General features: G+C 37.6%; 1 protein-coding gene across 1 annotated transcript in view; it reads left to right on the plus strand.

Annotated features, from left to right (window-relative positions):
• Positions 1-4,779: 4,779 nt before the first annotated feature.
• The window catches only part of LOC148948986 (guanine nucleotide-binding protein G(q) subunit alpha), a 106,812-nt gene continuing 89,912 nt past the window's right edge, over positions 4,780-21,679 (plus strand). The window contains exon 1 of the mRNA XM_089094163.1: positions 4,780-5,085. Within this exon, the coding sequence (XP_088950289.1) occupies positions 4,968-5,085 (118 nt within the window). The 5' untranslated portion in view covers positions 4,780-4,967. The remainder of the gene's footprint in view (positions 5,086-21,679) is intronic.

Below are 21,679 nucleotides of genomic sequence, written 5' to 3' on the forward strand. Positions count from 1 at the left end.
CATAAAAATTCAATTCTTTTGATTTATCTATTGGTATCAATATTCTGTTTTTCAGAGTTCCGGTTACTATTAAGACGAGTCGCTCCTACTATACAATTCGTTACCACGAACTATTTGATAGAAGGTGTGAAGAGACTACAACAGGCGATAATATTATTTATAGAAGGGATGTAGTGAAAATTCTATTTCATGGAAGAGAGGCTGGATATGAAAACCTCTTACACCTCCTAGCACCAAAAGCAACAAACTCTTACACCTTCTAGCTCCAACAGCAACAACCTCTTATGTCCTTTATCATGGGCGTAGGGAAGGGGGGCAGGGGAGGGCAGCTTCCCCCCCTAGAACTTCAAATTTACGCTAGATATTAAGGAGAACTTTTCGAATGTTGGAATTTTTTGTTGAATGTTACCTGGTAGATGGTTAAAAAAGCTGGAAGCAAACAGAAATTTCCAAATATCGTTTATGATATCAAAATTTACTTCTCAATCTTCAATATTGATTTTTGGTCCGATACATAGATAGGAGACTGACCGACAATCGGCTGGTTTTGACTTGTTGTATTCTCTATGAGTTGATTCAAGCGATAAGAAGTTTCTGAGCATGCCAAAGCAAAAGTAACTCATTCAATACCCTCCTTTAAAAAGACAATTAGAATACTCCGCCATTTTTCCACCTCCTTAGTTAGCGCAAAGTCTTGCTCCAGTCTCCTTCCAAAAGTGGACCGTAAGTTCTTCAGTTGCTACTTTTTGATAATGATAATATTGTGAACAGAATTCCCTTTCTTGCTCTTCAGCTCAATCAGAATGTAATCACCAGCCTTGATATTCTCAGTGTCAAATTGGAAGTTTCTAATTGGGGGCTCGTCTTCGATGTCTATGCTGAGGTCTGAAGAGTTGTTGTATGCAGGATCATCTACGTCAGAATCTTCCCTCTAACTGTAACTCTTGTTGCGAGAGACACGCCTTTTGCTTTTTAGTCTTTTCGCTTGTCTGACTTTCTTCCGTTCTAGGACTAGGGCTTTTTGGCAGATACAGTTTTTATCCTAGCAGTAATGCATTCTTTCACGGGGGTGTCAGTGAGCACTTCTGACTTTTTCATATTTTTTTCCTGTTGATTTTTGTATTGAGCCTTTTGGAAAGGGGTTTGCATGGACGATCTCTTTAACGAATCATCTGTTGACCTTTGCTTCTCATTTGGAGACAGAACCTGTGCTGCGTCTGTTTCAGGGTTTATGTTAAAGGAGTCTAAATGTAGCACAGGACTTGCGCTGAGCATAGAAACTTCTCTGGCAAGTGCTTCACTAAATGTGGTAGGCATTCTGTCTGAGAGATATGACAAGAAGAAGTGATAATCCTTGAAAACATCTCTAATTGTGGGCCTTGACTATCATTTCTAGACGTTGTAGTTTGTGAGTAGTGTGGGGAAGGACAGTTAAAAGGACAACACTATTATTTTTCAGCTAGATCAAGCAATTCAATGGTGTATCGACAGATCTAGTGCTGTAATTTCAGAAGTACAGGTGACTGTTTGGAGGGTTTGACTTGATTGATAAAATGCTGCAAGTAAAGCAAAGAATGAGAGGCAGTCATCCAGCCAGAAGTATTTTCTGAGCTGATCGTGATGGTTCCTGGTAAGGCTCTCCTGAGTAAAATTTCCGGATACTGTTTCTGTGGGGAAATAAGTAGAGGAAGGACTTTGTTCCCAACGCATTAACACCAGCACAAATCGTGGTCAACTGACCTCTATCGGCTGACTTGACCTTCCCTACTTACCTCTGGCCTCGCTGTGTAATGATTTTACCAGGCTTGTGGATGTTTTCAGACCTGATTCGTCAAAATTTCAAATGTCTTGTGGTCTCAACATGTGTTTATATAGGCCTCGCTCCCGGTGGTTAAAGAAAGCTCCAACACTGTGACGGTTGAAAGCAGTTGTCCGTCATAGGCTTGTACTTTCTGGCGTTCTTACTGATAGGGTCCGAGTTTTATCTCCGACCCTATTTAATTTATGTATTTCAGGAGTTCTGGCAAAGATATCGGCTACTTATCTCTCCGGTTTTTCTGATGTTTCATACCTGGCTAACGCTGATGATCTGCTTCTTATAAATCGTACTAAAACTGATTTATCTAACATGGTTTCATGTGTTGCCACTTCTTTTTCAGACATAGGCCTTTCTCTTAATGTAGATAAATGTAAATTTCTTTCTTTTAATAACATTTCTAGTACTTCACTTCGCTGTAGTGGCTTAAGTATCCCTCTCGTAGATTCTTTTCGATGGCTCAGTATTTCTATTACTAATAGTCTTCCGAGCTTGCGCCACCCCACAGTCTCAGATATTAATATGAAAATTAGATTAGGACATGCTAAGATTGTTGCCAATAGAGGAAAATACAATAAACTCGCGTTGGCCAAGCTTTACTCAACTTCTTATGACCATTCAACTCTTTTTGCTTCTGGAATTTTTCTCCTTCTTAAGAAAAATAAGTTAAAAAGAATCCAGATTAATTATTCTAGATTTTGTAAATTTTTGTTGTTTCTTCCACCTTGGACCAAAAACCGGGTAATTATTAATAAATTTCTTGTTCCTAATATTATTGAAAAACTGGAAGCACTACACAGAAAACTTTCAAATACCGCTTGTATCCATTTTTCTCCGCACCATCACCTTATTAGATTTTTTCAGTCGTAAGTTATTTTTCTTTTATTTGTTTAGTTGTTTTTCTCTGTTTGGTCACTCTACATTTTTTAGTATTGTAAAGAGTGAGTAAAAATTAAATAATGATAATAATAATAACAGCTTGTGTCCATATTTCTGCACATTACTGCTTATTAGATTCTGCAAGTTGTGAGTTTTTTTCTCTTCTTCTTTCCCCCTCCTTTCATGTTATTTCTTTTTTTTGTTTTAGTTTCTTTTAAATTTTTATGTGTTACTCCGTAACTGGTAATCTTTGATGTCTATAATGATTTGTGTTGCATTTTATGTGTTTTCTTCGTGATACTCCACGTATTGTACCTCTGTACAGTGTGGGATAAAAATAAATAATAATAATAATAATAATAGAGTTTTAAAGCAATCCATAACACCACGGTACCAATCTTTACCTGTAATTCCTCCACTGTCTCCACTGCCTTTCCTTAAGGATGATCAATCCCCCCCCCCACACCCCACAGGGCAAGGGTTGCAAGTTATACCCTGGGGACATATAAGGTTTTTATAGAAAGTTATAGTAGAAACTTCGAAAACTTCGAAGGGCTAGTGGCTAGTGCACTTCCGTTATCCGGTACTTTTATACTTTTAATAATGGCATAAGTGTATGCAAATTTACACGCTTCTAGGGGAATACAGTCAAAAGCATATCAGCTATCGTTTTCAAGTAAGTTTTTAGTCTTTTTTCCTGTTCCTCTGTAAATATTTATCATGTGTTGTAACGGGGTGAAGGAAACTTAGGTCCAGAGTTTTTAGAGGGATATTCAGCTTCTCAACTTTTTTTTATTTAGTCTTGCAGCATTCCTCTAGAGACAGCCATGGCACTTCTAGAGAATCCAACTAACTTCTTGTAGAATAAGACAGAAAAAATTGCTGTTTTATTATATTCTGGATCACAGCTACCTTTTTTCTTTTCTTTTCTGTTTTACTTTTAAGCATTTTATCTTGAATGAAATTTAACAGGAAAAAATAAAACTTCAGTTCACCTGCTTTTCTGACAGGATTAAACAACACCAGAATTAACACAGTTTTGGGTTTTAAGCTTTCCTTCGACCTTTAAATATGCTGTTTACACAGCTTTCACAAGCATAGCCCACTTTTGGACACTTTGTTACGGCATGCTGAATTTACCCCAGGTATTGTGGCCGAACACGGGAGTTCGCTATCCCACACGATGAAAAAATACTAACAGCAAACTGGTGAAGATGGCATGTCTCGGAAGCTGCCAAAAACGGGCAAATAATAAGAGAATACAATGTGAGTTTACAACGCGAGTTTTCTAGTAGTCGTAATTAGGCGTCGGCTTTCAGACAAAATTGAAAAAAATTCCAGAGCTAATCGCCTTAAAACCTGATCCAATCTGATATTTTTGGTAAAAGTGTTAATTAAGGTCAAACATTTTAAAAAACATACACTGGCATCAGTCAGAGCTTTTAAAATCCACCAGAAGCCCCATCGGTTCTTATATTGAAACTGTTTGCTTTGGCTAAACGTGGGCCGGTCTCTCCCATATCAATTTTGATATTTAATTTTTTCCAACTGTAAACTTTTGAATTGAATTCTTAGAAGAAGCTGTTGTCTAACCATAATGTGATTTGTGTCAAATCGCTTTTGTGGTGTTTATGTTTTCTGGAAATTGGATAGTGGGTCTCTTATATTATACTGTTGCAGGAAAAGTAGAATATGGAAAATGTTAAAGGCCGAGTTTTAGCGAAATATAGAATGACTAGTTTCTAAGGACCTATATTCAAAGGACCTTGGGAAAGTATTAGTAAGACCCCTCTCCCTCCATCAAAGAAGCGGCTGCCCCACTCTACACAAGATGCTGCCTACACCCATGCCCTTTATGTAATCAAAAGTAGATGTTTGACGCAGTTTTTTATATTTAGAAGTATTAGTCTAGGTCAATAAAAATAATCATCTTATAAGCTTAAGCTCTGGCCTCTGATTTTATCCTTTACAAGTTCCTTAAATAGATTATTACTAAAATAGAGTGTATCCTTCAGGATTTCATATTTGAGCACTGGCATTGTTTTGTTTACCGACTTAAGAAAGAAAAGATGACAAAACTAAAATATTGGGAGGATTTGTGATTTGTAAATGTTTCTTTGCCTCCCTGTTGGACAAAACGAATTAAACTGCTCATAAACTTTTATTAAAATTTTACAAATGCCTGACTACTTATAGGATAGGCTTAATTGTTTTGATTGTCTGCCCTGAAGGCAAAATAGAAGCTGTTCCTGGTGATCCAATAGGCTGAATCATGGCCTGTTGTCAGTCTGAAGAAGCTAAAGAGCAGAAAAGGATTAATCAAGAGATTGAAAGACAACTCAAAAGAGATAAACAGAATGCTAGAAAGGAGTTAAAGTTGCTCTTGCTGGGTAGGTCATGGTACTTATTAGCATGATTTTAATTAGGCTAATTGTTGATTTAGCCTAGGCCTGTTTATTTTAGACTGCTTGTTTTATTTAACTGGTGTAATAAGGGGATTAATTTTTGATAAACATACATTTGGTCTGGGCTAACTCCAACCTTTAAGCATCAGGCTAAGGCTATCCTTTCAATGCCATCCTTAGAAAGGTGTAACTTTTCTAAGTTACAAATGTTATAGATCTTTTAGGGTATTGCTCTCTTAAGCACATTGCTTTTTATGAGAACCCTCACAGTGAAGCTATAGTTTCCAGGGAAGAAGTCCAGACCACACCCTAAAGAATAATTTAAATAGTCTACCCCCCAGTACCTGATCTCAAAAACATATTCTTTTGTTTAGGCTGTCTTTTTTTAAAAATAAACACTAGGTTCCTAACCTTGGATGATAGGATGTAAAGAGTTTGCATTAGTTGATTTTAGTACTTGGCTTGGTAAGATTGCCTGACTACAAACTAGGAAAATCTTCGCCTTCACACACTCAGCCATATAAATTCAATTATTATGCTTGGTAAAGCTTAAGAATCCAGTCTGCTCTAAATGAAATATTTTAATAGTGGAGATATTAAAAGTAGAATAGCCAAGGCTCAGGGTGTTTTTTCACAGTTAAAAAAAGTTTGGAAGAATAGGAAGATAAGTCTGCAAACCAAGATTAGAATATTAGAAGCTACAGTGATGACAGCTTCTGAAGCATGGATGCTCCAAAAAGTGGATGAAGATTTGCTAGATGTTTTCCAGAGAAATTGCTTAAGGATTGTTCTGGGTACCCGTCTGACTGACCGTATGTCAAACAATAGTCTATACAAAAAGGTAAATATATACCAAATCATATTATTGAGTAACAACTAAAGTGAATATACCATTTGATGTCTTTTTTTATGCTGTTTACAAATATAATAATAATTTCTATCGTAAATTAATTTTAGCCCCCCCCCCCTATATATGCTAATTCAGGGTATATACTTTTACGTTAGGGAGGGGGTGGGGGCAAATTTTATTTCTGATGTAAATGGGAAACAAGTTTAAACTTTCCAATAGAAATGATCATTATATTTGTAATCAGCATAAAAAAAGGCATCAAATGGTATATTCACTTTAGTTGTTACTCAATAATATGATTTGGTGTATATTTACCTACAAAAAATGTGGTTCAATACTGCTCTCTAGGGCTATAATGAAAGAAAGGTTGAGGTGGATAGGGCACATTGTGCAGATAAAGGATGACAGATTGCCAAAGATTGTTCCTTTTGGCCAACCATCTAGGGCTAAATGGAAAGCAGGTTGTCCTTGTCTGGGGTGGGAGGATGTCATAAAGAAAGATTTAAAGGAAATGGGAACTTTGTGGGCAGATGTAAAAAGGGAGGCTTTGAATAGAGGCTCTATTGGCCTCAGGTGGCTTGGTGCTGCAATGAGTTGTTAGTAGTAGTAGTAGCATAACAAGTCAGCACTAAATTTTTTGTTGTTCATATTATTTACTTATGAATAAAGTAAACAAACCACTTGATGCTTTTTTTTATGCTCTTTCCAATTATAATAATAATTTTTGTTGGAAATGAATTTAAACCCCACCCCTATATATACCAATTCAGGGTATATGTTTGCAGATTACAGAGGGTAGGGGGGAAGTTTAAACTTACCTCTCATTTACATCAGAAATAAACTCCCCCCCTAATGTACAAATATATACCCTGGATTGGTATATATAGGGTGGGGGTAAACTTCGTTTTTTGACAAAAATGATTATTATATTTGGAAAGAGCATATAAAAGGCATTGTGTGGTATGTTTACTTTATTCACAAGTCAACAATATGAACAACAAAAAATTTACCAAGTCAGCTAGTACCACTAAATAATTTATTTTATGTTTTTTATAATTATCATGGTCTCTTTTCTGACAGTGCTCTATAACCACTTGATAATTCTGGATATAGTCCTAGGATTTATATCAAACTAAAAGAAAACCCTAAAACAATGAAAGTTCTATTACTTAGATTAAGTGAATGAAAGATCTATTTTGGTAAAATTCTACCAGTGCATTAGGTTAGGAAAATGAAACTTTCAGGAATGGGTCTACAGGCTAAAGTATGTCCTGGGAAGGTATTTTGAAGTACCTACCTCCACTCCACCTATAAGGTTTTAAAGATATGCCTATTCATTTCCTAAATGTTGAAAAAAAAAACATTGATATGGCTTAAAATTCTGTTCCAATAACAGGAATTGCATTTTCAGAACTAAAGCCAGAGAAAAAGAAACTGAGAACTGAAAATCAAGGTAAAATGTTATTTTGGCAAAATTTCAATAGTTAGACCAGTCATGTAGGCTAATTTCAGGACCCTCTAGAGAGAGAAGGAGTGGAAGTAGGTACTTCAAAATACCTTCCTGGGACATACTTTAGCCTGTAGACCCATCTTTGAAAGTTTCATTTTCCTAACCTAACCCCTTTGTAAGATAACCAAAAGTAGCTAAAGTAGAATTTTACCTTTATTTCTGTTAATTAGATTATCATGTTGAATAATTTAAAGATTAGCCTATATTTTATATCCAGCAGATCTAAAAGCCTTGACAGGTGTAAAATAGAAGAGATATTTACTAATTAGGGCTCTAGCCTATATGGGTACTATTGGTGGGTAATTGCAGCTTGGGATAAATTTAAGGATTTTCATCCTTGTAAATGCTCCATTATGACTTCTGTGAGTTGTTTGCTACATTTGGGTTGAGGACTCAGCAGTTTCCCAGTTGTACAGGAACTCTTTCTGTAGCCATTCTTTGTCAAGATTTTTCTTGAATGCACATGTTGAATTAGAAGCCACTGTATCTGGAGAGAGTCTATTCCACAAGTTTGTTACTTGTTGGCTAAAAAATGGCTTCTTTCTTGGACTAAGGAGCATTTCTTGAAGATTTTCTTGGAATGCCCTGTAGTCACAGAATATTCAGGGGGGGGTAAGGAGACTTGGGAGAACATTTTTGGAAATAATTTTGTGGGTCATTATCATACCACCATTTTTCTTCCAGCATGCTAGAGTAGGAAGCTTCAAGTGACATAAATGCTCTTTGGATGGCATTTGTTTGAGGCCTTTGACCATTTTGGTTGCTGTTTGTTGAACTTTTTCTAGAATTTCCTAGTCCTTCTTGAAATAGGGTGATGCCAGGGACATTTCAACCTCTAGGCATGGGCAAACTAGTGCCTTGTAGAGCTTCATAAACACACTTGGACATTTGCTAGAGATAGTTCTTTTGATTGTTCAGAGAGATTGAAGGGCAGACTATGATACAGATTTTGCATGGGTGCTGAACTTAAGTTGATGATCAACAATGATTCCAAGATCTCTTTCTTCAGAGACAGCAAAAAGGGCATTACCTTGGAGATAGTATTGCTGATATGTATTATGATTGCCAAAGTGGATTACATGGCATTTGTCAATATTGAACGAGAGGAGCCATGTATCAGCCCAATTTTCAAGAATGTCAAGGTCCTTTTGGATAGATTGCAGATCAGAGGTTGTGGCTGCTTTACCAACAAGTTTTGAATCATCAGCATTAAGAGTGAGGATGAGAAAAGTTTAGGTGTATCATTTGATATATAAGTTGAAGAGACTTGGTCCAAGAATAGTCCCCTGGGGAACACTGCTTAAAACAGTTGTAGACAAAGAGAAATGAGGTGCACCTTGAGAGTTGTGAACTCTTACAACTTGTGTTCTTTCTGAAGGGTAACTCTGTATCCACTGGACAAAAACACCATCAACAGCTGCTGCTTTTAGTTTGGTGATGGGGAATTCATGGCAAACCCTGTCAAATGCTTTTGAGAGGTCCAGGAGCGCCATGTCAACAGGTAAATAATTATCTAACAATGATGTAACATACTTGTATGTGTGCATTAGATTAGTATCAACAGATCTCAAAATCTGAAGTCATGTTGAGTGGAAGTGAAGAAGTTGTTAATTTCCAAGTGCTGAATTAGAACTCTGTCAACAAATCTCTCAAGCACCTTTACAACTGCAGAAGTGATGCTGATAGGATGGTAATTTTCTGCATGATCTTTGGGGCCTTTTTTTGTGGATTGGTGTTACATAGGATGTTTTCCAATCCAACTGTATTTCTCTGTTTTTTAGGGACAGCTGGAAGAGTGTACTCAAGGGAAAACTGAGAAAAATTTGGCATTCCTTGAGACACCTTGGGGGTATTCCATCCAATTCTTTGGATTTATTAACATCAAGTTTTCCAGGCTATTTAAGACCATATCTTTGGTAATTGATAATTTTGGGATTGGATGACATATTAAGTTTGAAGGTGCTGCAGGGATGGTTGAACAAGATTGGATGGTGAAGGCAGAGGCAAACTGGATATTCAATACATTACCCTTATCTATTGGTGATCAGTGGGTTATGCCATTATGCTAGAGGTTAGGAATGATGTGACAGTTTTTTAGCAGAAACATGTCTCCAGAAAGATTTGGGGTTTGCCTTGATATCTGTGGCAAGCTTCTTCTCATGTTGCAACTTAAGTTTTCTTACTACATTGTAGGTGAAATTTGGCCTCCAATGTAGTTAGGTCAAAGGCTTACATTGCGGTAAGCCTTTGCATACCTTATCCAATTTTACTGTGTTTTCTCATCATTGTACCTTTTCCAGGCTCTGGCTTTCCTGTTGATTATTGTTTTTGCATCCTTTGTGAGGAATGGAAGTGTTTTGGTAGATGACATGGGAGTGCTTTTTTTCAGTTGATAGGAGGACTTCTTTAACATTTGTCCATGATATGTTGATATAAGAAATAATTAGTTTTGACCAATTTATTGAGGCTACTACTACTACTACTAACAACTCATCGCAGCACCAAGCCGCCTGAGGCCAACACAGCTACGCACGCTCCTCCTCCACCCCAATCTATTCAAAGCCTCCCTTTTTACACCCGCCCACGAAGTTCCCATTTCCTTTAAATCTTTCTTTATGACGTCCTCCCAACCCAGACGGGGACGACCTGCTTTCCGTTTAGCCCTAAATAGTTGGCCGAAAAGAACAATCTTCGGCAATCTGTCATCCTTCATCCAAACAACATGCCCTAACCACCTCAACCTTTCTTTCATTATAGACCTAGAAAGCGGTATTGAACCACACCTTTCGTACAGCCTATTGCTTGAAATACGGTCAGTCAGCCAGGTACCCAGAACAATCCTTAAGCAATTTCTCTGGAAAACATCTAGCAAATCTTCATCCGCTTTTCGGAGCGTCCGTGCTTCAGAGCCATATTTGACCTCTGTCATCACTGTAGCTTCTAAGATTCTAATCTTGATTTGCAGAATTATCTTCCTATTCTTCCAGACTTTTTTTTAACTGTGAAAAAACACCCTGAGCCTTGGCTATTCTATTTTTAACATTTTCACTGCCCCCACCATCTTTACTAATAATACTACCAAGGTAAGTGAAGCTGCCCATCTGATCAATCTTTTCATTACCCAACGTCACCTTGTCATCTTCACTTATTCCTAGCCTTAGTGACTTGGTCTTCCTAACATTAATTTTCAAACCAATACTAGCACCCTGAACTCGCAAAACCTCTAAAACTTCATTCATTTTGCTCACACTTTCATCTAGGATGCTTAAATCATCAGCATAATTCAAGTCCAGGAGACGTTTTCCTCCCCATTTGATTCCGTGGTCTCCCATTGCCTTTCCTGTGCTCCTTAAAACAAAGTCCATCAAAATAATCCATATAAAGGGGGATAGAACACAACCCTGCTTAACTCCTGATTTAATACAAAACCAGCTGCTAACCTCATTTCCTACCTTAACCGCAGCAGTGTTATACCAACTTCTTTTCTGCAGTTTGGCTGCCTCAAATTAGTGAAGCCCTGACAACCAGATATCTGAAACAAACTTTTGGTAACAGGTATTGCAGTAAATTTTGGCAGAATCTCCACTAACCCAGCAATATCTGCTTCTTCATCTTCACTTGGATATTTAGAAGCTTGTTTGTAAGAGAATCAACATTGCTAGAGATGACATGCAGGATATTATTATTTCAAGGCTATCATGACCTGTTGTCCAGCAGCAGAGGTCCCATAGCTGCAACTGTGCTTGACAAAGGCAGGGTAGATGTTAATTCAGAGATGGCACTGAGGAAGCTCAATATGCTCAAACTATCACATAATAAGGAAAGTTCACTAAGTTCATTTTCAGTTGGTACACTAGGATTAGCACTTAAAGTTCTACAAAGCAAAGAGGATAACTGCAAGAAATCAGGGCTATTTACAGGAGGTGAGGGACAAACTGTTATATCTCCATCACAGCTGGGTTCAGGGTTGGATGTGGCTGGCTAGGTAATGGTCCTCATTTATTTTATTAACATGTTTCAGAAAAGCCCTAACTGTCTGAGTTTTGTTTTCTGCCTCACAATGTTTGCATTGGATTTAATTCATCTATGATAGACTATACATTGTGTTTAAACTATTCAACCTAATCACATACTTATTTAAATTTAGACAAATCCAATGGTGAAATGATCTACTGTTTAGACTCAAAAATGATTTAACTGTTGGATAAGATTAGCCATCCAACTACTCTTCATACAAAGCCTAGAAACTAGGCTTCTTTGAAACCTTACCACTGGCCTGTTTAGATAGCCTACTTGGTTTCAGGGCTGGATTTAAAGCTGATGCTTGTAGGCCTAAGTGTTTTTGTTGTCTGTTTTAGTGAGATTTCCAGGGAAAATCCACAAAAATTCAGGGATAGGGGAAGCACTGAACAGAACACAACTGATTAGCCAAAAGTAATGAAAGAGAGAGAGGTGATAACAAACTCTCAGCTGCCATTCTTAGGAGCCCTCTAGTTTACAAGTGACCAAAGAATTCCTGTGTTGTTTTTAAGATTAGTTTTTTTTTATGAATAGGAACCATGGCAGCAGAGTGCACCTGGTACTTTGATGATAAATCACATGGGTCCAGTTTTTGTTAAGTAAAAAATTACAGTGATAATTTATTGTGCCCCTAGGTCTGGGCCTATAGGTAAATCCTGAACTGCTTGGTTCCCTTAGGATCCACAGTAAATTTAGAGTTACTTTTGTTAATTACATAGGTAGAAGATGAAAACAACACTGGATTCATTTTTTTATGCTCTTAAAGATACTAATGACTTTCTTTTCATTTTGAGTTTTAAAGTTAAACCTTATTCTTAAAAAAAAAAAAATGGTTACAGAAATACTAGAAACTTCCTTAACCCTTCCATGCCTGAATTATGAAATATGCACAATAAATTCAGATAATACTTGAGAACTAATATTTATGACAAGAATAAGAAAAAAAAAACAAGATAAAAAAAAATTATTTTGCATCAGAAATGAAATAGCACTTTGGTGCCATTTGGAACCATCCGACAGTTACACTCATTATTTTTTATGCCAATATATGAAACAGTTTCTTTGAGGAGTGAAACATAGTCCCATTTCACACTTTGTGCATTTCACACCCTAGTATGAGCAGACGCACTGTCAGCAATGAATCTTCCGCGCTTGCCATGTAGGATAGTGGCTCTGATCATCAAATCTGACAGATACGGCAGGTAGCAAGTCTAGCCTTCGGCTCTTATGGGCTGGAAGTGTTGACTCCGTAGAAGTTCGCCTACCACGTTTCGGGGTTTGAGCCCTGGTGGTCAGCCCAATAGCCAAATCAGACTTGAACTCAAGCAAAGTGAGGACCTTTTGCTTTCCCGCCTCCTTGCACCCTTGCCAGTATAGTATCCACCCATTCATGACGCTAAGACCAACAAGGTTGAAGAAGATTCACATATACCATTTCTTTGATTTGATGTCAATCCTACATAGCTCCAGAAGCATGTCGCATAAATCTACTCCACCCATGAACCTGTTGTATTCTTTGATTGCGAAGGGTCTGGAAACATCAGCCCGTGTTTTAGAAGATGCCTGCCACCGATTGCATGTGTCAATTGGATCAATCCCAGCATAGGATGACAGAATATGGACTGGCTTGTTGTTGAACCATTTTATTGCTATGTAGTTGGACTCAGTTTCTACCCTCCAATCATACAACCCTCGATCATGGCGTTTTAGAGACATGTCTTCTTCTAAAGCAAGTCCTTTCAGCCTGTTTATGCACACAGTTGGAAGTGTGTGAATACCTTCATCTTTCATGAGCTGAGTGAGGGCCAGGGACGAGAACCAGTTATCATAATATAGCTTGTAATTCTGTTTTTTGGGGATATGCTCTGCAAGCCTTGCCACAAAACCAGAAGATACTCCAAGTTCAGAAGTTCTGACAGTTCCTTTTTCTGTATGTACCTCAAAATCATAAATGAAACCACTTTCTCCAGCTCACGAAACTACTTTATAGCCCCACTTATGTGGCTTTTTTGGGTTGTATTCTTTTAGTGAAATTCTAGCTTTGGTGGCAATTATTTGTTCATCTACATACTGATGTTCTTCCTGGGGGATTCTTAGACAGTTCTTTCTGATCATCTCGATAACAGGTCGAATCTTATAGAGTTTGTCGTGAGTGGAGTGGTTTGCTGGAGGCTGCTTAGTGTTGTCGTTGAAGTGCAGGAGCCTCTTGATATCCTCAAAACGTTCTCTACTCATGGTCATCGCAACTGGCTGGTATCTCAGAGAGTTTGGCCAGTAGACTTTATATGATGGAACTTTCATTATTTCTGTCATTATTAGTATACCAATGATAACTTGAAGTTCCTCTTCATTTAAGTTTAGTATTCTGCCTTCTTTCTGCAACGCGTACATATTACTTTGCTGACAGGTATGAGATATCAGATCATTGTCAAAAAGAAGACAGAAGAAGAAGAGCGGAGACTCACCATGCCAGGCAGGGTTAAGTGCGCAGTTTCCCTTCCATTGGATGTCAGCTGGAGGAATAAATGGGGATGTCCACCATTTGGAGTAGTTCCTAATACTTGGGTGTCCATCCAAAGACCTTGAAAACCCTGCAGCAGGAGTTACTTGAATTGATGAGGATGCTGGGTCAGAAGTATCTATATCCTGAGCCATTTCCTTGAAGAGCAAAGCTGCAAGTGGCATTTCTTCCTTGTCACCTTCAATCTCCAACTGACTACTAGCAATCAGCTCTTCGATGAAGGGTTCTAATTCACCCTCTGCCTCAGTAAGCTTAGATGAAGCAGCAGATGCACTCTCGTCAGCGTTAACATTACTGTCTTTGCCCAAAAAGCTCATTGTCCAAAATATCTCCATCAGGACAAAGAACAATTGCCAAGGCTTTTTCCAGAGTAATCCACTCATTCTGCTTTCTCCTCGTTTGTGGGTACTCGTCCACTTCTTTGATCGTACTTCCCGAGCTAGTTCCTTCGCATGGGTCCATAACCTGCAACAAAGAAAGACATAGCTTGTTTACGTGTAAATAAGTTCACATTTTGTTCATTTTTGACAATCATACCTTTCTTGACGTGTTGACACACACTAAATTATTCATTGTGACTGGTCATGCATAAAAGAAAATAGAACCGAGATATATTTTTCTTATTCGTCTTACTGGACAAATGTGAAAAATGCTTGGCTTTGTGGTGTCATCAGGGGTGTTGCTAGAAATTTAACTTTTTTTTGGGGGGGGGGGAATGACGAAGATGTGCTGACAAAAATCGACATTGAATCGTTTTCTAGGGGGCCAATGGTCTTCTGTCAACTTTGCACACATGAAGTAGTAAGTTTCAACGAAACCCTTCCAAAAGCATCACTTTGTGCTGAAAGATAGTGACTTTTGCCAGGCTTTGCCTGAGAAAAGTCCTTTCTAAGGGCCTTTAGGGGGGGGGTGAGTGCCATCCCCCCTCCCAAAACATGCCCCTGGGTGTCATCTGCGTCTCATTTGCCTGTAGAAGCTACCTTTTTCTTTATAGATAGTGCCTAGATGTGACTTTGCACAAAGATTAGTAAAAGGCATAGCTTTATAGATGCAAAGAAATTTGGATTGATTTTTTTGTTTACTGCTGGATGGTGCCACATGGAACCAAACTTTTGAACAAGCATAGCAACCAGTTCTTTAGATCAGGAACGGAGACAAACATATCAGTCGATTCCTTAGTCAATTTGCAGTGTATTAGTATTGTAAGCACACAGATAAATCACTTACCTATGTTGTGCAGAGGAGTTACATCAATGGTATTCAGAGATGGAAGCTCAAAGTAGAGGGTGTGAGATTTGAGACAGCTAAACAAATACTGGATTGGAAAATAAACTTTTGATCAGGTACTCCTTAGCTTCCCTGGGGGGATCAAAATTCACACAGTCATGACGGAGGTTGATGGAAAATAAAATTAGAATTATAGATGGTGTTGGGTGGAACCATCCATCCTGAAAGGGTTAAAATAAACATAAATACTTATTCATCTCATTCGTAAAAGTTTTCTGCTTCATATTACCCCCCGTCCCCCCCCCCCTGATGGATGAACATACAGCCACTTTATATATTTAAGCTACATTTCTCAGTAGGCTGACACTTTTTTCTTTATTATTAACTGCAATTGCTAATCAATTGGTTGGGAGAAAGTTGTATTTTCCTAAAAAAATATTTGAATATTTGCAGTAAGTTGTATGTTTAAAGATAATTTCTTAAACCACATTGACCTGCCATAATCTAAAGAAAAAAAGATCAAAAATGGTGTACTGAGAGTATCCATCAGGGTAGAGATAGTGGTTAAGTAAAGCAATACATTCTTATTATGTATATGAGTATTTATGATTATTTTAAAATAGTTTAAAAATTTTTGGTAACCATTTTCTACTGTCAAATTATAAGAAACAAGGTGTCACTTTAGTTTTTTTTTTTTTTTTTTTTTTTTTTTTTTTTTAAGGGAGTGATTAGTGTATTTGGAAAGAAAATATTAGGAAATCAATATTCTACCTAGCTAAGTAATAATAATAAATAAAATTTACCAGATTCTTAACAAGTGTTGTTGATACGATTTTAGCCAGTAGACTATGACCTCATTAGAATAAATGTGTAAATTAGTTGGTTTTTCCTATCTCTAGAAGCTATTTAGCTGGATGAATGATTGTGTAGCCAAACTATCTAGAATTAATTGGGCAGTCATAACTTATTGCCATAACTTGTAGAGTTTGGAAAAGTGATCTGAATAAACGGGAGTAAATTAAAAGCCAATATCTACTTCCCTGAAATCTTAGAAAAACCTTGTAACTTCTCTTGTTTTGTGCTATAGATAGAGATATTTAGTTGTGGAGAAACTTACATCATTAGGAAGTGTAAATTTTGTTTTTTGATCAAACAGAGCAGAGTTTTCCTTTAAATTTTCAGGAAAGGACTGTCCTTAAAAATGTTCTAATATACCTGCTAGGAAAATGCCAAAAATTATGTCAAATAAAATGTCATTAGATCAAATTAACAGTTCTTCAAATTTTCTGTGGTGCAACCCACTTTGATTAAAAACTCTACTGACACCATTCAATTATCTTTTCAATCAAATCACAAATTCTCAATAGGTTTCAATGATAAGTAGTCCCCTGAGAGATTTGCTAATGAACCTTTTGCCTTTGAGACAGTCAGCCTACATCTAGGCTCGCAAAATGATGTTTAAGGTATCAAATCCTCTTAAAAGGAACATTTTAACAAAACATTTGATTCCCCAATCAACACTTCCAAATGTGATGGTTATTGCCATGACAATACACCCTTCCCCCCTAATAATGTCAGGTATAGCCCTAAAAAGGTTATTTGTCTGTTTTCTTTTCTTAAATTATTTTGCATCTGAATGTTAATTGGTGTTTGTGTTCTTAAATAGTCAATGGTATCACACAATTGTGAAATAAAGAGAACAGTTGGACCAATGTATTATTTTAGTGTTTTCTTCCAGTTTTGTATATAGCCTAGATCTATCATTAGGGGGGATACATTAATTAATTACCTTAATTTGTAATTAAGGGCAAAATTAAGGTCCTTGCTAGATCTGTACTGCTCTGTATTAATGGTGGTAATTATTAGAGAGTCACTAAGCTACTGGCCCAGTGACACACCATGGGAGAACTAGAATTAGTAGGTAGTTGAGGGGGACAGATTATCCCAGTCATATTTCCTTGGTTTGTATTTCTGCTCTGTCAAGTCTTGATGGAGTAAGTTCCAGTTGTCACCAATACACTTAGTGAAAAAGTTTGGACAAACTTTAATCTTCACTGTCTGCTTGGCTGGCTTTTGTGAATTTCCTCTAGTATGATCAGGGCTAGATTTAAATCTTTGGCTCCCCTAGGCTCCAAATCATTGGCGCCCCTAGGAAAGACACAGAGATTTACAGGGAAATCTCCAAAAAATAGGGGATAGTACAAGTCCTGAACAGAAAGCAACTAATGAGTGATGAGCAAAATTAATGCAAGAGAGAGGTGATATTGAGCTCTCAGCTGCCATTCTTGGGAGACATCTGACTGTTTATAAGCGGCTACAGAATTCCTGCATTGTTTTAATATCACTTTTCTGTGAATAGGCAGCACAGCAGCAAAGGGCACCTGGCCCTTTGATGATAAATCACATCAGTCCAGTTTTTGTTAAGAAAAAAATTGCTCAGTGTTTCTTTGCACCCCTTGGCATTGTGTGCCCCTAGGCCTGGACCTGCTGGTAAATCCTGGTCTGAGTGTGATGTTGACCAGTATGATTAGCAAGGAGGATGTTGGTTATTTTGCTACTATATTTGTTGGTCAGAATCATGTCAGTCTATCAACATCTGAACATGTGTGTAGAGTTTCAGGCACTCCAGTCTCTTGACACATGACAAATAACATATCATGCATTTGGTGGCATGTCATTGGACTACTTCAATTATTTGCCATCATACTTGTAGGAGGTGAAGGGAAGACATGTGCCAAAATCCCAAAAATAGCCATATAAAGTCTCAGAGTGACTGTGAATCAGTACCAAGACTTGAATTTGCTTTCAAGACTGCTTGTTGGCAGTGCTGTTGAGACAGGATGAATACAAGATAATATTGTACATAGGAGTGCTGTTCATGGTGTTAAAAGTAGAGATCACTGCACTTTATTGCACTTTACTGATAATTTGCACTTTACTGAAAAAATATAAATGTTTTTACTTTTATAACTTTAATAAACCAAATAATATTAACGTTTTGATTACTAAATATCATTATATGTATATTAAACTGCCAATGCGCATTTATTTGTATTTTTTTCAGTAAAGTGCAAATTATGTTCTGGCCTTGGGAAGGCATAGGGGTTTTGAACCCAACTTATGTTAATTTCTGCTCGTTTTGAGTTTGACTTGGTTATTTATTGTAATTTATGCTCGTTTTCGGTTTCATTTATTTATCGATGTTGATTTGTGGTAGTTTCACGCTTGGTAGATTATTTGATTTGATTTTTGCAATTTTTTTGTTTAATGGAGTTCTTTACTTTTCTTTGAAAAACTTATCTTGTGGAAAAAGTTTTTTAATTAATTTCTGTTCGTTTTTATTGACCTAGCCTTTTCAGGGGAAAATAAAATAATACTTTAAATCTTTTCGTTTTTTTAAGAATTTATAATTTGGCCTGCTATTTGTATGCTGGAGAAAAATTTTCAGCAATTTTTACACCCTTTCAAAAATTTGGACACAAATAGTAGTGTTTAATTTAGTTTCATACCTCCTCTAGTTGACCTGAAATGGAAAACTTGATACCATTCGCAAAAAAAAATCTGTTTACTTCCTTTGATAGCTTAGATACACTTACGCTATTTTGATTTGGTTAAACTTTTAGAGCAGAAGTAGCCCTGAAAGTTTGAACATAATACCATTAGTCATTCTTGGGACATTGCTGAGATGCCTTATTGGGAATTAGCATTAACGCAGTGCATTTTGATTTAATGTTAAGGAAGGCAACGTTTAGTTTTTGAACATAAAGGCAAATGGGATGGTGCGCGTGGGAGGGCGATTAGTTCCCTCCATCACTTTCGACTATTAAAAAGGGCATCAGCCCTTTCTATTTTCAATCGAATGAGCCCTTTTTGAAGTTCCGACGACAACTCCTTTGATGCAAAGTGCCCTGGTCTAAACAACAACAACAACAAAAAAATAATACATTATACCCACATTGATCTTTACTATAAAAATTTCAAGCCTTCCAATCACTTTCGACTATAAAAAAGGGCACTAAGCCTTTTGATTTCTAATTGAATGAGCCGTTTCTGAGTTTCTACGTCAACGCTTTCTATAAACACCATATATGCCCCCAGGGCATAAATTACAACCCTTACCCTAAGGGCTGTGAAGGTGGTTGTCATCCTCTAAGACCTAATTTCCAGAATTTTCAACTACGTTAAACCAAATGGCTACCCCAAAGTTTTGATTGGGTGTGTTTGGGGTAAGGGTGGGCGTGACAGGGGCGTTAGTTGCCCTCCAATCACTTCCAACTATTAAAAACACTAGCCCTTTCAATTTCCAATCGTATGAGCTCTTTTTGAAGTTTATAAAACAACGCTTTCTATAAAAACCTAATATGCCCCAGGGTATAACTTACAACCATTGCCTTTCAACTATGTTAAACAAAATGGCTATCTCAAAATTTTGACTGGATGTCTTGGGAAAATGGTGGGCTTGAGAGGGGTGTTAGTCACTCTCCAATCACTTTCAGCCTTTAAAAAAAGGCACTAGCCCTTTCAATTTCCAATCATATGAGACCTTTTGAAGTTTCTACGACAACGCTTTCAATAAAAACCTTATAGGCCCACAGGGCATAAATTACAACCCTTGTCCATAGGGCTGGGGGGGGGTTGTCATCCTCAAAGACCTAATTTCCAGAATTTTCTGCTATGTTGAACAAAATGGTTATCTGAAAATTTTGATTGGATGTGTTTTGGGGGATGGTGGGTGTGAGAGGGTTGTTAGTTACCCTCAAATCACTCAACTATTGAAAAGGGCACTAGCCCTCTCAATTTCCAACTGAATGAGCCCCTTTTGAAGTTTCTACGACAACCCTATTTAGAAGACCCTTATATACCCCAAGTGCATAACTTACAACCTTTGCCCTGAGGGCTCTGTGGGGTTTGTCATCCTTAAATACATAATTTCCAGAACTTTCAACTACGTTGAAATTCCAATTTCCAATCAAATGAGCTCTTTTTGAAATATCTACAACAAATTTGTATATAAACCTTATATGCCCCCAGGGCATAACTTACAACCATCGCACTTAGGGCTCTAATGGGGTTATCATCCTAAAAGACCTAATTACCAGAACTGTCGACGACGTTGAACAAAATGGATATCTACAAATTTTGATTGGATGTGTTTGGGGAAATGGTGGGCGTGAGGGGGGGGGGTTAGTTGCTCTTCAATCACTTTCGACCATTAAAAGGGCAAGAGCCCTTTCAATTTCCAAGCAAATAAGTGCTCTTTGAAGTTTCTACAACATCGCTTTGTATAAAAACCTTATATGCCCCCAGGGCATATTTTACAACCCTTGCCCTGAACGCTTTGGGGATGGAGGGGTTGTCATCCTCAAAGACCTAATTTCCAGAACTTTCGACTACGTTGAACAAAATGGCTATCTTAAATTTTGATTGTATGTGTTCAGGGAAAAGCTGGGCGTGAGAGGGGGGTTAGTTGCCCTCCAATCACTTTCGACTATTAAAAAGGGCACTAGCCCTTTGAATTTCCAATCGAATGAGCCTATTTTAAGTTTCTACAACAACGCTTTCTATTAAAACCTTATATGCCCCAGGACATAACTTACAACCCTTGCCCTGAGGGCTGTGGGGGAGTGTCCTCCTCAAAAACATAATTTCTATCTGGAAATCAACTACGCTGAACAAAATGGCTATCTAAAAATTTTGATTGGATGTGTTTGGGGAAAAGGTGGGCGTGAGAGGGGGGTTAGTTGCCCTCAAATTTACTTTCGACTATTAAAAGGGACACAACCCACTCCGATTCCCAATTGAATGAGCTCTTTTCGAAGTTTCTACGACAACGTCTTAGATACAAAGTGCCCTGGTCTAAAGAAAAAAAAATACGTTGTGCCAACACTGTTCTTACATGCCCCCAGGGCATAAATTAAAACCCTTGCCCTGAGGGTTGTGGGGGAGTGACCTCCTTAAAAATATATTTTCTATATGCGAATCAACTACGCTGAACAAAATGGCTATCTCAAAATTTTGATTGGATGTGTTTCGGGAAATGGTGAGCGTGGAAGGGGTGTTAGTTGCCTTCCAAACACTTTCAACTATTAAAAAGGGCACAAGCCACTCCAATTTCCAATTGAATAGCCCTTTTCGAAGTTACTACAACAACTTCTTCGATACGAAGTGCCCTGGTCTAAAGGAAAAAAATAATAATAAATAATACATTTTGTAAAATCGTTCTTATTTGCCCCCAGGGCATAACTTAAAACCCTTGCCCTGAGGGTTGTGGGGGAGTAATTTTTATTGGATGTTTTATGGGAAATGGTGGGCGTGGAAGGGGTGTTAGCTGCCTTCCAATCACTTTCGACTATTATAAAAGGCACTACCCATTCCAATTTTCAATTGAATGGGTTCTTTTCGAAGTTTCTACGACAACTCCTTCGGTACAAAGTGCCCTGGTATGAAAAAA

Source organism: Artemia sp. Qi Xiang Cuo, chromosome 9, assembly GCF_049724085.1.
Source record: "Artemia sp. Qi Xiang Cuo chromosome 9, ASM4972408v1, whole genome shotgun sequence".
NCBI classification, from domain to species: domain Eukaryota; kingdom Metazoa; phylum Arthropoda; class Branchiopoda; order Anostraca; family Artemiidae; genus Artemia; species Artemia sp. Qi Xiang Cuo.